This window comes from Equus asinus, chromosome 16 (genome assembly GCF_041296235.1).
Source record: "Equus asinus isolate D_3611 breed Donkey chromosome 16, EquAss-T2T_v2, whole genome shotgun sequence".
Lineage (NCBI taxonomy): Eukaryota > Metazoa > Chordata > Mammalia > Perissodactyla > Equidae > Equus > Equus asinus.
This window is the reverse complement of record NC_091805.1, coordinates 32,153,527-32,169,934: the sequence shown is the minus strand read 5'-3', so window position 1 is coordinate 32,169,934 and position 16,408 is coordinate 32,153,527. Positions and strand designations below refer to the sequence as shown.

At 34.8% G+C, this 16,408-nt stretch overlaps 1 protein-coding gene across 1 annotated transcript in view; it reads left to right on the top strand.

Annotated features, from left to right (window-relative positions):
* Nucleotides 1-16,408, top strand: part of DPYD (dihydropyrimidine dehydrogenase) — a 768,359-nt gene that overhangs the window by 608,234 nt on the left and 143,717 nt on the right. The window contains exon 19 of the mRNA XM_044748877.2: nt 15,906-16,048. Within this exon, the coding sequence (XP_044604812.2) occupies nt 15,906-16,048 (143 nt within the window). The remainder of the gene's footprint in view (nt 1-15,905; nt 16,049-16,408) is intronic.

The following is a 16,408-nucleotide window of genomic DNA, read 5'->3' as shown; positions in this document are numbered from 1 at the left end:
GTTTGCCTACAGTCTTTAGAGTGCTAGCCCTTTTTGGCAATCACAAGTATGTTTTTCTAGTTCCGTTTGTGCTAGGTATGGGATATATATCATTTTTCCCTGAAACTTTTTAATACTTTGCCATTTTTAAATTTCAGATTTCAAGAGCTGCCCTATAACAATTTAGCAGTTAGTAAATAAGAACTCTGGCAGTCTAATGATTTGTATTCTGGAGTTTATAAATAAATGATCTTCTAGAATGCAAACAGGAGACCTTTTTCAAGCCACTTACTGCCTGTAAGCATGCCATTTCTCACACCTTCGTTCTTATTGCCTAGAGTAAAGCAAATATTGGTGTTAGAAAAAAGATATACATTGTGACTGCTGGCCCTATTTACACCCTTTGCAGATGTACTTGAAAAGATTTGAAAGACTGGTACAGTCTAATATGATTTCTGTCAGCTTCTACACAATTACGAAAAGTCTCCGAGCTCTGCTGAGAAACAATATATAGCAGTTTTGGCGAAGGTTGCTAAAAAAGTCTCTCCCTTTGAGGCATGCAAACCATGTTCTAGCCATGCCTCTGTAACTGAATTTAGCACATCTGTGATGCCCAATGTCCAATTCTGAATGGTCCAATAGTATTTGGAATCATTATGCACAATTTAAGCATTTGGATGATGAAACACTTACGGCAACAATATAAATTGAATGAGCGTCTAGGAATGAGGAAAAACATATGTATCACATTTCTGCTTAGATTTGTGCATTAGATACAGACTATATATCCTTTTTCCACCAAGTTGGTCCTGATAATAGGCTGTCTCCTTTTCATGCATGCAGAAGTTAGCTAAATGCCATTTGGCAAGGAGTTGAATCATCCGGAGTTGCACGCTTGCCAATTCAGCCTAAATATCCATGCCAGTCGACAAAGTAACGACCTCAATTTGAGAAGAGCCTGAAATTTCATCAGAAAACATAAAGGATTGGAAAAGTAGCAAGTGGAGAGAAGATATTTCATTGCAAACTCATCATAGACTTGATATATAGGCTATCAGCCAAATATTCTTTAAAGATTCAGCTGGGAAGATAAGTTTACGATTATAAGGTTTTAATAGCAATAACACCCATGAGTGCTTGCTCTCTTGTTTTGGAGAGGTAAAGATGTACTCAAATAGCAATTTGGGCATAAAGTGAAGAAGCAGAAATGCTCATTATATGTTAACAGTATTTGTGATCGGTTGATGACATTTTTGAAATTTGGCTCTGGGGTCTTACTACAACAGTCAGCAAAGGGCCAGGCTGACTCTGCGGCTTGCTGGAGCTGTGCCTTTCTACACACAGTGGTGCTTCGCGTGCCTGGCTAATTCTGGGGTTGTGATTTAGATCTATGGTCCAGCCATAATACCTGTCTATATATTTGCATCATTTTTGTACTCCATGTGTCCTTATTCTTAACAATCAGTGATTTATCACTGGCACTATGTATATGTGTGTGTGTGTGTGTGTACATGCTTACATGTGATATATGTGGCTTCTTTAAAAGCATTGCTTTCAAGAAAATTTCATAGAGATTACAAACATTGAAGAGGCCAACAACATCATAAAAAGTGCTCCCGAAGGGTCATCTAGTTTCCCAGATTTATTTTCATGACGAACTGCAGATGATGATCTTTCGTCCTATTTACCTTTAAAATATAAGATTAGTTTCTCACAGATTTGGTTTCTATCTGCAAACGGGAAGATGCTCTCATGTTTTATAAAATGAAGTCTTTGAGTGATCTGACCATCAAAAGATTTCTTAGAAGAAGATCCAAATGGGAGATGCTCACCTTTGAGATGCACATTTTTGCTACTTATATGTATTTATATATTTTTAATTTTTGAATGAAGTGTATTTTATATACAATACAATGGACAGGTATTAGGTGTTCAGCCAAATTTACTTTAAACATTGTATACATCCGGAGGCTGGCCCCTTGGCAGAGTGGTTAAAGTTCCACCCACTCCACTTCGGCCACCTGGGTTTGCCAGTTTGGATCCCGGATGCAGACCTGCTCCACTCATCAGCCATGCTGTGGAGGCATCCCACATACAGAGTGGAGGAAAATTGATGCAGATGTTAGCTCAGGGCTAATCTTCCTCAAGCAAAAAAAAAAGAAATGAGAAAGATTGGCACAGATGTTAGCTCAGGGCAAATCTTCTTCACACACACAAAAAAATGTGTATGTGTGTAGTAACTCCAATCTGAAACAAGATAGAGAATATTTCCTTCACACCAGAAAATTCTCTTGTATTGTTTGGCAGTCAACTGCCCCACTCCCAGCTGAGACTTATATCATGACAGATTCTTTTTGACTGTTCTTAAACTTCATATAAATGAAATAATATTCATTCTCTTTTTCTGTCTCTCTTTCTCACATGCCTACCCGTGTGTGTGTGTGTGTGTGTGTGTGTGTGTGTGTGTGTACTGTTTAGCTTCATTTGCTCAACATAATATTTTTTATATCCATCTGAGTTGTTGCAGGTATCATAGGCAAGTCCTTTTCTTTTTATGTTATAGCTTTTATTGAACTTTTAAGTAATACATTTCAGCTTTCTCTGTGAGGTTTTCATAATTAATGTTTTTTAATTAATTTGTTATTGAGGTGACATTGGTTTATAACTTTATGTAAATTTCAGGTGTACATCATTATATTTCAACTTCTGTATAGACTACCTCATGTTCACCACCCAAAGTCTTAATTGGATCCATCACAAAGGGCATACACAAGTGCCCTTTTACTGCATTTGCCCTCTCCCCTCCCCGCTTCCCCTCTTGTAACTACCAACCTGTTCTCTGTATCTGTGTGTTTATTTGTCGTTATTGTTGTTTTTATCTTCCACTCATGAGTGAAATCATACGGTATTTGGCTTTCTCCATCTGACTTATTTCACTTAGCATAATACTCTCAAGGTCCATTCATGTTGTCGCAAATGGCAAGATTTCATCCTTTTTTATGGCTGAGTAGTATTCCATTGTGTATATGTACCGCATCTTCTTTACCCATTTATCTGTTGATGGACACTTAGGTTGTTTCTGGTCTCGGCTATTGTGAATAATGTTACAATGAAGATAGGGGTGCATATATCTTCTCGATTTAGTGTTTTCATGATCTTTGGATTAGCACCCAGAAGTGGAATAGCTGGATCATATGGTAGTTCTATTCTTAATTTTTTGAGGGATCTCTATACTGTGTTCCATAGTGTCTGCACCAGTTTACATTCCCACTGGCAGTGTATGAGAGTGCCCTTTTCTCCACATCTTCTCCAACACTTTTTATTTCTTGTCTTTTTAATAATAGCCATTCTAATGGACGTGAGGTGATATCTCATTGCAGTTTTGATTTGCATTTCCCTAATAATTAGTGATGTTGAACATCTTTTCATGTGCGCATAGGCCATTTGGATTTCCTCTTTGGAGAAATGTCTATTCAGAGCCTCTGCCCATTTTTTAATTGGATTGTCTATTTTTTTGTTGTTGTGAGTCCTTTTTATTGCTGATAGTTTTAAATTAATTGATCACAATCTGTTTATCCATTCTCTGGTTGATGGACATTTTGGTGGTTTCCAGGTTGAGGCTATTGTAAATAAGGCTGCTGTGAACATTCTTGTACACACACTTCTGTAGTCTTCTTCTAATTTCTCCTGGGTGAAAATCTAGAAATGAAATTGCTGAGTCATAGGATAGATGTATGTTTAATTTTTAAAGAAACTTTCAAACAATTATCCAAAGTTATTTTATCATTTTATACTCCTACCAGCAGTGTATGAGAGTTCTACATCCTTCTCAGTGTTTGGTGTTGACAAAAATTAGTCTTCTTGATTTTTAGCTATTTTCTAATGGGTGTGAAATGGTGTCTCAAGCTGGTTTTGATTTGTCTTTTCCTGAAGGGGAGCACCTTTTCATCTACTAACTGCTCATTTGTCTATCTTCTTTTTTGAAATGTCTGCTCAAGTTTTGCCCATGTTAATGAGTTACTCATCTTGTAATTGTTGTTTTCTAGGAGTCTTTATGGAATTTGTATATGAGTTCTTTTTCAAATATGTGTGTGTAAATATAATATTTTTTCTAGACATTCCTTCTTTATTGATTTTTGATAAAGTCCAGTTTGTCAACTTTTAAAAAATTTAGTCAGTGCTTTTAAAGTCCTTTCCAAGAAATCTTTGCCTAATTCAAGGTAACAAAGGTACTCTCCTATGTTTTCTTTGGTAGAAACTTTACAGTATCAGGTTTTAGATTTAGACCTTTAATCCATCTTCAATCTTATTAAAAATTCTTTTGTATGAGGTGAGATAGTAGTCAAAGTTCCTTTTTTTTTCTCTTACAAATATTCACTTGTTCTAGCACCATTTGTTAAAATGACTTTTCCTTTCCCCACTGAACTGACTTGGTGACTTGGTCAAAAATCAACTGACTTTATATGTGGGGTCTATTTCTGGACTCCATCCTGTTCCCTGTTCTTATACTATTGTCTTGGTACTCTAGATTTATAGCAAGGCCTGAAGAGAAATAGTGTCCTTGGATTCTGTTTTCTTTTTCATGATTGTTTTGGTTATTCTAGATCCTTTGTATTTCCATATAAATTATAGAATCGACTTAATCAGTTTCTTCAAAGAAAGCTTGCTAGAATTTTTATTTGGGTGTTGTTGAATCTCTCGATCAATTTGGAGAGATTTAACATCTTAACAGTATTGAATCTTCCAGCCTCTGAATATAGTAACACATCTCTTTTTTTTCTTAAGTCTCTTTGACTTTTCTCAGGAATATTTTGTAATTTTCAGTCTAGAGATCTTGCATATCTTTTACAAGTTTATTCCTATTGATTGCTTTTTTGTGCTATTGTAAATGTTATTTTAAATTTTAATTTTCTAATTGTTTATTGCTAGTATACAGAAAAATATAGAGTATATAGCATATATAAAGTATATAAAACATATAGAAAAAGGTGATGTTTTACCATTGAGCGTAATTTTAACTGTAAGCTTTTCATTAGATGCCTTTTGTTAGAGAGAGGAGATGGACCTGTTCCTCTTTGATGAGAGTTTTTATCATGGATGCATTTTAAATTTTCTTCAGTGCAGTTTCTGCACTCTTATGAGATGATAACATATTTGTTCTCTTTTATTCTTTTGTTTTATGTTAATGTAGTGAATTACATTAATTGATTTCCAAATGTTAAGCCAAGCTCACATTCCTGGGATAAACTCTATTTGATTATGATGCTTTACTCTTTTTATATATTGCTGGATTCAGTTTTCTTATATTTTATTAAAGATATTTGGGTCTATGTTCATGAAAGATATTAGCCTATAATTTTATTTTCTTTTAGCGTATTTGTCAGGTTTTGGTATCAGGATTATGCTGGGATTTGTTCCTTCTTTTCCTGTCTTCTGCAAAAGTCGTATAAGATTGGTATTACTTCTTCCTTGAATTTGGTAGAATTTACCAGCAAAGCCGTCTGGGCCTGTGGTTTGCTTGATAAAAATCTTGTATTTATTTATTTTTAGTATGAATTTAGTTTCTGTAATAGTTGTGGGGGCTATTTTTTATTTTGATTTTCTGTTTTGTGTTGTCAGTTTTGGCTAGTTGCATTTTGTTTGGAATTTGTCCATTTCGTTTCAGTTGTTGAATTTATTGCACAAAGTTGTTCATATTGTTCCCTTATTATATTTAGAATCTGTAGTCGTGGGACTGCTTATGAAGCACTTACTCTGTGCTTGTCACCATGCTGCTTGCTTTACATAGATTATTTGATTTGATTTTACCTGGTTCTAGTTAGGTCCATTAGAAGTTCTTTCCCACTCCATGGTTATCCAAATAGCTCCTGGTTTCTATCTACCCACTTGCCTGAGGGGCATCCTAGCTTATAGACCAAAGCCCTACAATATCAGGAGTCCCAGGGCCCACACTGATATACACAGATTGAGACTAGATGACCAGTTTGGCCTGTGGCTGCCCTCCGTATGGTAGAAGAGTTGCCAGACTGGTGCATAGCCCCATGATGTAGTGTGTTATGACAGCTCCTTTAGCTAACACTTTAGGAGATCTTGTCTGAAGGAATGTAATGTTAAATTCTTTCCCCTTTCCTAATTGCTTGATCGTGTGCTCTATTTTATGCATGCTGCAGATTCTTGCAATATTTATGATGTTTGTTAAAAATATAAATGCATCTATGAAAATGAAATTTGAGTTACTGGAAACAGTTGTTGAATGGTTGAATGGAGTGCAACTTGTACTCTCTTCCATTACACAAACTGTCTACATCATGAAAAAGGGAATCTTAGTATTATATAACTCTTGTCTCTTCTGACTGATACAGATTCTATCACTTTTTACATCGGAGTTGAAAGAGCCTTAAGATCTAGAGAAAGGCTACAGCCAGAGATATGTACATGGAGTATATATTCTCTTTTGTTTCCCTTGAGAAATATTTTTTTATTAACAGTAAAATAAACCTGGACTTCCTTCATTTTATCATCTCTTTTGTTCAGACACTGTTGAAATCTAAACCTGTTTATTATTGTGTCAGGCTAATATTTTTAAAAACATCTTTAAAATGAAATATTGGATAGACATTGGTGGTGGTAGCTGGGGGAGCTGGGGAAGGGCTGTTCCTCAGCTCACCAGGCAATGCCTTTCCCCACTCCAAAGCATTTTATATCATTTCCCAACCTGAGAGGCTACTTTAGTTTTCCTATTAACATAACTGTTTCACAAACATGATTTGTTCATTATAGTATCTACAGTTTTGCTCACCTTGTCCCCAACACCTGCCAGAATTTGACATATCCTACTTCTCAACCCCAAACCTACCTGCCCATCTTTCCAGACCCACCTGAAGTCCTGCATCTCCCACAAAGCCTTCCTGGACCACTTCAGTCTTCCAGGATCATCCTGTCCTCTGAGTTTCAGCAGCTCCGTCGTCTGACCCACACAATCGAGACGTGGACATGCATTGCCAGTGTTTTCTTCTCATCTTCTCAGCCTCATAAGCTCACTGAGAAGGAGGCACCTCTATTGCTGCCTTCTAGCAATTGACATGATGCTGAGTACGAGAAATAATTTTGATTGAAAATGATTTCTCGTTTTTTACTCTATTGAGATTTAGGAAGAAATTTTATTGTCAACTAATTGAGAGAGCAATTACTAATCAGTAGAGCAAATATTAATCAGTCAAGTCCCTCTTTTCCAAAGAGCCTAGTCTGTTTACAGAGAGCGTTGGTTCTCAGAGGGTTCAGATAGGGTCCGGCTGGAGAAGTCCTTGTCCACATTATTATCTTTGAGGGTTGTCCAGCCCGAAGAAGAAAACAAAACCTCACTGCATGCTGTGCAGCCTGGGTTTCAGCACACTCTGAGGAATGCAGTCTTATCACAGGGCACAGAGATTTACACATTGTAATTCATCGTGACGTGAAAAGAGAATGTGTTCCTGAGAAGGGAAGGAATGGTTTTACAGTACGGCAGGTGCTACCGTGGACACCCTGACCATGGAACCACCCGCAGAGTAGAGTGCAGAATTTCAGAGAGAAAAGAGGTCGTGGTCTTCCAAAAAAGAAATCTTAGGAGCCTAGTGGATGTGAGAACACTTTTTGTTATTTTCTTATGTCGTCAGAAAAATGCTCATTTCTAATTATCTGGAGTTCTCCAAGGGTAGAATGTAGTTCTGGTCATCAGCGTTATATCATCCTTATAATCTTCCTTTTTCTCCTCTTCAAATAACCAGTTTTAGTACACATAGACTGGTGAGATTTTTATGGGATATGATAACAGTTGAACATCCTTAAGCAAAATTGCATGAGAAATGTGTATACACCGTAAAGCCTGCTAAGTCTGTCATGGTTCAGAATTTTTTGACTACGAAAATATGTGTATTTTTTTAAATAGTCCATATATTTATAGATGAACTCATTATATTTATAGGCTAAAAGCACTGCCAGAGGCACATACATGAGAGGCACTGAGGCATACAGTAATCTGGAAATAAAGAAAAACCCTCAAATTCAAACCCAGCAATGAATTTTACGGTTGCATTGTAGACTAATTGCTTTATTGTTGTGATGCATTATTTTACCACACAACCCTCCCTCTTACACGCACATACTATGTAACCTTTTTGAGACTGAATTTCCTCATCTGTACAATGGGGATAATGCATATGTGACTTGTGAGGATATAAATAATGTGTGAATAATTTAGCAGAGCAACTGGTATTCAGGCTCTCAAAATTGATTTCATTTTAGCCATAAAATGATATGACCATTGCTTTGAGTTCTAGTTCTATTTTATCATATGAAGATCGGCAGCTTAAAAATTATGGGTTTTGAAGAGTTTATCACTGGCAACTCAGAAACTCTGTTTAAGCCCTCATCAATAAGTCTTAGTGGAATAGAGCTGAACAGCAAAGAAGAAACTGAAAGTTAGGTCTCTGGTCCATTTTAAATGCTAAATACCAGCTGAGATCTAAAAGCCATTTATAGTTTTCCTTGATAACTCTACTTTGAAAATTTGCACCATTTTGTAAGTAAAAATATACTTAAATATTTTAAAATGGTAGTAGGAAAAAATCCCCACCTGTTTTCTTTTGTGTGGAGGTTACTGAACAAATAATACAATGGGTATATTTTACATATTCATAGATTTATGTGATTTTAATTTACACCAGCCGATTACATGAGCCAATTTACAAAACTTTCCATTCTTGTTTCCAAAGAGAGTACATATGTTGTAGCATCTACTATGAAAACTAAACCAAGTTAGAAATAGCAATAATGTGCTTATTTCAATAATCTTTTTTCTTTTGTCTGTGCATCTTTCCTCTGTGTAAACACGTCTGCACATTGGATTTCTTACTAAACCTGAGTGTCCTCGCTGGCCATATTGAAGAATGTGCTTACTGCACTGTTTCATTAAACTGCTGTGTTATCGGGTAATTGTTTAAACATAATGCCACAGCACTATCAAAAGGAAAGGTGAACTAATGGCATTTGCAAATGTCAGGGATTATCTTAACACTTTTATTATAGTTTATAAAAAAGTAGGTTCAGGGCATTTCATGGCAATTATTTCTACAGAAATTGGTTATTTAAATAAATTGCTAATTATCTGAAGATGACAGTATTGAAAATGCTACTAATGAGTTGTTTAATAAGTGTAGCTTGTGGTGGCCACCTACAGGTTGAAAATAGAAAGAACATATAGATTCATTATGCCTAGATATCACATATGAATGCCATATGTTTTTCCCTCTAATAACAAATTTGAAGACATTTATCTCTTCATGCCATCCTTTGAGTCTAGGACAGTGTAGTTTGTAAGCTCTTCATAGATTACAGTTTTGTTCTGAATCAAAGTTCACTTTGCTTCCATAATTACCTTTGTCCTATACTTCCTGGATGTAATTGTCATTATGATTCATCGTCAAAACTGGGATACTTTTAGAGTGAAAGGGGATGCTATTTATAATTATTCATGTAATTACAAATAAACACAGGTGTAATAAACTGGGACTGTCTTGGGGAAAATTAGGTTATATGGTCACTTTAGTTATAACAATTACTAACTATTACAGCTTTAATTCCTAGCCAACAATTAATATAATGCTAATATTCTTGGCTTTGTCATACATGGATAACCTATATTTATTAGTTCTAAAAATTATTAACTCCTCTCTCTGTAACTTAATTTATGTCCAAACATTTAAAATAAGGAAGAAGAAGAGGTATAGCATTGTGGTTAAGAGCATGGTATTGGGAGTTAGGTAGACCTGGAGTCAAATACTGGACCCACGCTTTCTAACAGTGATCTTGAGGGTGAGATATTTTATCTCTCCTGAGTCTTGTTTACACATCTATAAAAATGGGGACAGAAAATCCCTGCAGTAATGTCGTTGGGACAATGTATGCAAAAACACTTAGAAAACACCTGCAATTAGAAAGCACTCAAGAGAGGAGTCTCTATATTGATTGTATTTAATGTTAAAATTTCATTTTAACTCGTACTTGATTCTTTTTTAAGTTAACTTCATCACTGGTATCTGCTGGGAAACCACAGGGTGCGTAAAATTGCTCTTTAAACTACCATGACAAAGTTCATAGTACCCTCAAATTTTGGATTGATAGACATCATCTAATCTAAAATTTCCTGTAGTACAGAGGTCTTTTCTGTGGCATCCTACCTTCCAAACATGCATCTTGCTTCATGGGATAGGGACATCCCAATGTAGCTGTTTGTAATGTCAAATTCACGACAAATTAATGATCAAAATAACAATAATAAAAATAATAATGTGTCCTTAACCATTGGTCCCAATTGTTTTTTGAGAAAAGCATAGATGAAGCTTTTCTTCGTGGTTATCCTCCAAATATTTGAAGACAACTATTGAGACTCAGCTATTTCATACACACACACACACACGTATGTATTGTACGTATTATGAATATATTATGAAGCAAATAAGCATAGCCATGAACATATGAAAACTCAAGAAAAAAATCTTGAAATAGTCAACTAAAATTAAAACATTTTCATAAGACAGCCAAAAAGCTTTTCCAATAAAACTAAAATAATGACAACATAAAACAATTGATTTTCTTTCTCCCCTTTCTTCTCTTTAGATTTCATATCTCTACATATAACCCTGGATCCTTTTAGTTCATCAGTTTCTGGCTGAATTATGCTAATTTTCTCAGAGGACTTTAATTCATGTGTAAAGATGTATTTTTAAATAGCTGTGCCTCACATATTTATCAGTATATCTAGTTCATTAACATTTTAAACTTGTTTTAGTAAAGCATACATTTTTTGGTGCTTGATTTATGTGTATTTAATAAAAATCAATCTCTCAACTCCTGAATCCTTGAAATTCTTGATTTGCTAATATTTTCTTTCTTCTGGATGATGTTAAAACTATTAACAATTAAACAAAGTTCAATTTCTAATGAATTTGTTATCCACTTAATTCATTATATTTTAATTACTGTAAGCAAATTAAAACTACATTTTCTTTTTGTATACACAGTGAGCACGAGTGAGTATTATAACCCAATTTCTCTTTTATTGCCAGCCAGAGCTATTATCAGGGAGTTTATTGTGGACTTAGCTCTAACAATTAATTGTGTGACAGTAGCTGTCCTAGGAGTCAAATGATTAGGGAAAAAACAAACAGAATTAAACTCAATTATTCAAAATTCCAGTTATCCAAAATTAGCATATGTTCCACACTATCTTACCCATTAAAAATTCCTTTTCTCTTCAAGGAGTTAGTCATGCAAAGTAAAGCTCTGGCTCCTTTTCACCAATAAACTTGAGTTCTGATGTCATTAAAATCCTGTATATTGGTTTCATGCATGTATCTTTTAATTCTCAAAAACATTCTTAAATATATTGATGTCTGCCTTTGAAATTTTTATCTTTGGAATCAGTTAAAGTAATCTTACCAACATTATGACAGGGCTAAATGAGAGCTGTTAGGAAAAGAGCCACAGGAGGGGAGATGTGTGGTTCTCCTAAGGTTTTGGAAGATAAAATGTTCTATCATCATAGACATTATGCTTTTGTCTCTGATAAAAAAATGGGTTCATTGCATTACTAAACACACAGCAACAATATAGAAGGCACTGTCAAAGTAAACTAAATAAATGCTCCCTCTAAAATCAGTTGTGTTCATGGGTAGTACCGATTATAATAGCAAACACCTGTATAATTTTTAATATGTTCTAGCCCTTTATATATATTAAATCTTTTAATGCTCAAAACAACTCTGTGGAGTTTTTATTATAATTTTTTATTTTATAGATGGAAAAACAGAAGTACAGTGAGATTAAGAAATTTTCACAGTCACACAGCTGTGAGCAGTGGACCTAGAATTTGAACCTAAGCGGTTGGCCCTGTTGTCTGTCTGATGTTGTAACTAGTTCATCCTGAAATTGCCTTCCTTCTACAATTCATATTAGCAGTATTTTTAAAATGTATGATGCTTAAATAAATGTGAGTTTTTCCTAGGAGAACATCTGTACAGAATGAATAAGTGGACTCATATTATTTATCTTGAAACAACCTCCTAAGATCATCAGGGCTGGTGTTTAGGATATCTGTCCTGGGTGACAATATGATTAGGACACAGATTAAGTGGGATAGTTCTTGTTAACTTTTCACATTCAGATACAATTATCTTTTTTTAAAAACAGCATAGGTATGGGGCCGGACCCGTGGCCAAGTGATTAAGTTGGGGTGCTCCACTTCAGCGGCCCAGGGTTTCACTGGTTCGGATCCTGGGTGCAGACATGGCACCGCTCATCAAGCCATACTGAGGTGGTGTCCCACATGGCACCACTAGAAGGACCCACAACTAAAAATACACAACTATGTACTAGGGGGTTTGGGGAGAAAAAGGAAAAATAAAGTTAAAAAAAAAGTCTTTAAAAAAAAAGCATAGGTGCTTAATAAATATTTCTTGGATGGACAGATGAATAGACAAATGAAGCCTGAGTAAAGAACATGATTAAGTCATAATACATTAATACTTACATATCAATACATAATACTATTGCTAATAGCATTTTTGAAATTTGGTTTAAAATAATATTTGACAAGTGATAGTATTTTCTTAAGGAAAAAAAATCATCAAAATCAGATTGATTAACTTATAATTAAAAATCTCTGGCTTAATAAAATGTTTTTCTAGAGCATAAATCAATCCAAAATGCTCTGTGAAGTTTATCAGAGATCCATGAGTTCAGCACACTGATTTGCATTTTAGGACGTGACTATAAGGAAGGCCTAGATTGATTAGGTTCCAAAAGTTACCGCTCAGTCTAGTCCACCTGCTTTTCCGATAGGGCTACTTCAGTACAAATCAGAACTCTTGGCAGCAATGTTGGAACTCAAAGGTCCAGTTCATTTTTTGTTTGTTTGTTCGAAACTGCAGATTGTTTAAAAATCTGGGGATTCAGAATGGCTTGATTTTCATTGGAGAATTCCACACAGTTGAAATAGAATGGCTTGGTGTAACTGAATTTCCCATCAGGCTCGTCAGGCCACCCCATGTAGATGAGGGCTTAGTTTAAATTGTGCGTTGCCTATTAGTTCATTTAAGCTTATAGGATTTCAATTTCTTGATTTACACCTTGTTGTTTCCTTAAGGGTAGAGTCCACGTTCAATTCCTCGAGCCTCTCAAACTGGCTTCTTCTTTCCTAGTCTTTGTCTAAAATTGTTAATTACTGTAGCAGTGACAAAATTTTAAAAATTCTTCTCTCAGTAACTGTGATCCTGGAAATATTTATGTGTTTCAATTGGCATATGTACAGCTTTGTGTAGTATTGATATATGTATTTTCTTTACATCGAAAGAATTTTTATGTTGAACCTATTATTTCTTCATTTCTGTCATTATAAAACTAAAAAGAAATTTCTATATAACAACTCAGATACTTTATATCCTTTCAGTTTCCTTGCAGAAACACAATGGATAAAAGTCATTTTTGAAACCTATTCCCCATAAAAATGCTGAGAACATATAGATAATATTTCATATGAAATTATTTGAGCTACAAAGAAAACTAATCAAATGGAATTTATAATGGAGATAAAAACTTAATTTACTATTACTCAGCAACAGAAGGATCGATTTCTTTATTTTGGATCACGTTTCCTCAGAGAACATAATTATTCTTAATTTTTAAAAAGATCCCTTTATTAGTTTGAAAGGTTTTCATGTTCATTAGGTAGATTAGGAAAGTTTTAGAAAAGGAAGAAAAACATGAAATAGAAAATGTCTTATTGACCTAATTGAACATCTTTAAATGCCGCTGAGGATTTGCTGATGTTTTTAACACCTGTGTAATAATGTTGCCCTTTAAGTGTAGCTGGTTAATTTTCAAAGCCGTGTTCTGGGATTTTGCCATTTGATGTCCATTAATATCAATTGGAATATGTGGCCAAATCCCTGTGTACCACTTTGAAATTTTACCCCATAGTGTTAATGATAGTCTTCTAACAGTGCAGTTAGAAATAAATTATTTATCTGCTTAGCTCAAATTTCCTTTACTCTCTAGGGTCAACTAAATAAGAAAAAAAAAAGAATCCCAATATTTCTTTATTACTTCAGAGTAATATGTATGTAAAGAAGCCATCAGCTTAATACGTATTGAACATGTCAGTAATATTCTGCAGATAGCTGTACGTCTGTCTAAAAGGCGTATTTAAGTTACAGATTTCCTTAAAAATACTCTCCTTTAACTTTTATTCTCACTTAGATTTCTTTTTAGTATAGCTAAAGATTTGTGGATATAAATGTGGGGATGGGTGTGGGTGTGTATTCTGCTACACATTCTCCTGTCCACTGTGTTAGCCTTCTTTATGGCTAGAACATACAGACTAAGAAGAAGTCACTGATAAATATTTTGAAATAGAAATAGAATCTCGATGTTCAGTTTCTAAATTGCCCTAACTTAATGCCTTGTATTTAAATGTCAGTTATGGAATTCTGAAGTGTCAGCATTGAGCATTCTTAACTAAGAAACATTAATATCTAGAGGAAGCTTTTTTAAGTGTGAGAGCAATAAGTAGACATTTCCACAAACATTTTTGGTGTTGCATGCAAAAGCATCAGTTACACATAAATTCAATTTTATCTGAAATGGATATGAACAGGATAAAAAGAAAGCCACTGATTTTAAGGGAAGTTCTTTGTGCTTCCTTGAGGTGAACACTCCATAAATGCATATTGATAATGCTGATGAGGATGCTTGTGGTGATGAAGGTGATGATAAAGTGCTCACCATTTGAAGCTACTTTTACTAGTTGCTTGCTTGTGTTGTTTGTGGAGCCCTGGTTTGAGGCAATGTAAAATTCTTGCACAAATAGAACTACTTTTAGTTCAGAAAATGCCTTTAAAGACCATTAGCTTATGAATATACACGAGAAATATCAAATTATATTAAGTTATGAAAGCATTAACTTACTCCAGGATGTGTTAACCCTTGAGAGTCGAAAGCAGCTTTAGTACAGTATAATCATTTTAAAAATGACCCCAAAGTGTTCTGTCCACCCTTGCAGTTTTCATTACAGTTAAGGAATAATACATTGGTAATGTCTGGCTGAATAAAGCACAAAAAATTAAACACACAGGGGAAAGTGGGGGATGGGGGGAGGGCACAAAGGGTGAAGTGGTGTACCCACAACATGACTAACAATAATGTACAACTGAAATCTCACAAGGTTGTAAACTATCATAATCTTAATAAAAAAAATTAAACACATATTCTCCACTGAATTTTTGTAAATTCTCTTGAACGTGATTAAAACTTTCCAATCTGTAGATAGTTATGTTAAGCTCACTATGTTTTATCAAATTGTGGGAAATGCATGTAAAAAGCAATATGGAATCTGTAAGTTCATCAGCACCTTGCTTGTTTTCATCATATCTCTGTTCACACCAGCTGCTTTCTACTTAGCAGAAACATAACAGAGCTGTATGTCTATTTATGCACTGTATATGATTGTTTTTCTTTTTAAAAATCTGCTGTTCCTTGTACTTTTTAAAACAGATGCTTGACTGTTCCATAGAATATTTTATACACTACTGTATATCAAATTATAATATGCATGCATTTTATATGAGAGTTCTAGGGTTGCTGTACCCACTTGCATAACACGTCTGCATGTGATAATAGCATGAGTCCTGAAAATAAATACACATCTATTTACAAATTAACATACTTTGAAACATAATGATGTTTATATATTACGTATGTATATGTCTTAAATAGAGAAAAAGAAATCTGAACTGTGTCTGCTACAACACTGCCATCATAGAACAGGGATTATAAGGCAATATGGTCAAGTGGTCAATATGCTAACCATTGATCATTCTCATTTTCTGTAGGCACAGCAATCAGACCTATTGCTTTGAGAGCCGTGACCTCCATTGCTCGTGCTTTGCCTGGATTTCCCATTTTGGCTACTGGTGGAATTGACTCAGCTGAAAGTGGTCTTCAGTTTCTCCACAGTGGTGCTTCTGTCCTCCAGGTAGTATTTAGGTTTGTCTGTCCCTTCAAAAAGCTTCATCTAACAATTGCAGTGCAAATTATGTGACAACAAATATATTCTCGTAGGATCTCTTGAGAAAGATGCAGTGTGGATGGCAGCATTCATTAAGTTTCTGTTGTGAGTTGAGAACAAACCTGAGGTTCCTTTCCTGTCCTACTGAGGGCTTACAAACCCTCTGTCTTTTTTAAATGTATTTACTTACCTCTCCGTTTCTAACATAAAGGAGATTAGGTACCAAAATGCCTAGTGTTCTACTAGATTAAAACCAAATACATGAGGAAATCTGGGTAAAAGTAAAATCTTGGTTGAAATATAAAATGAAGTCAAAGGTAAGGCCAA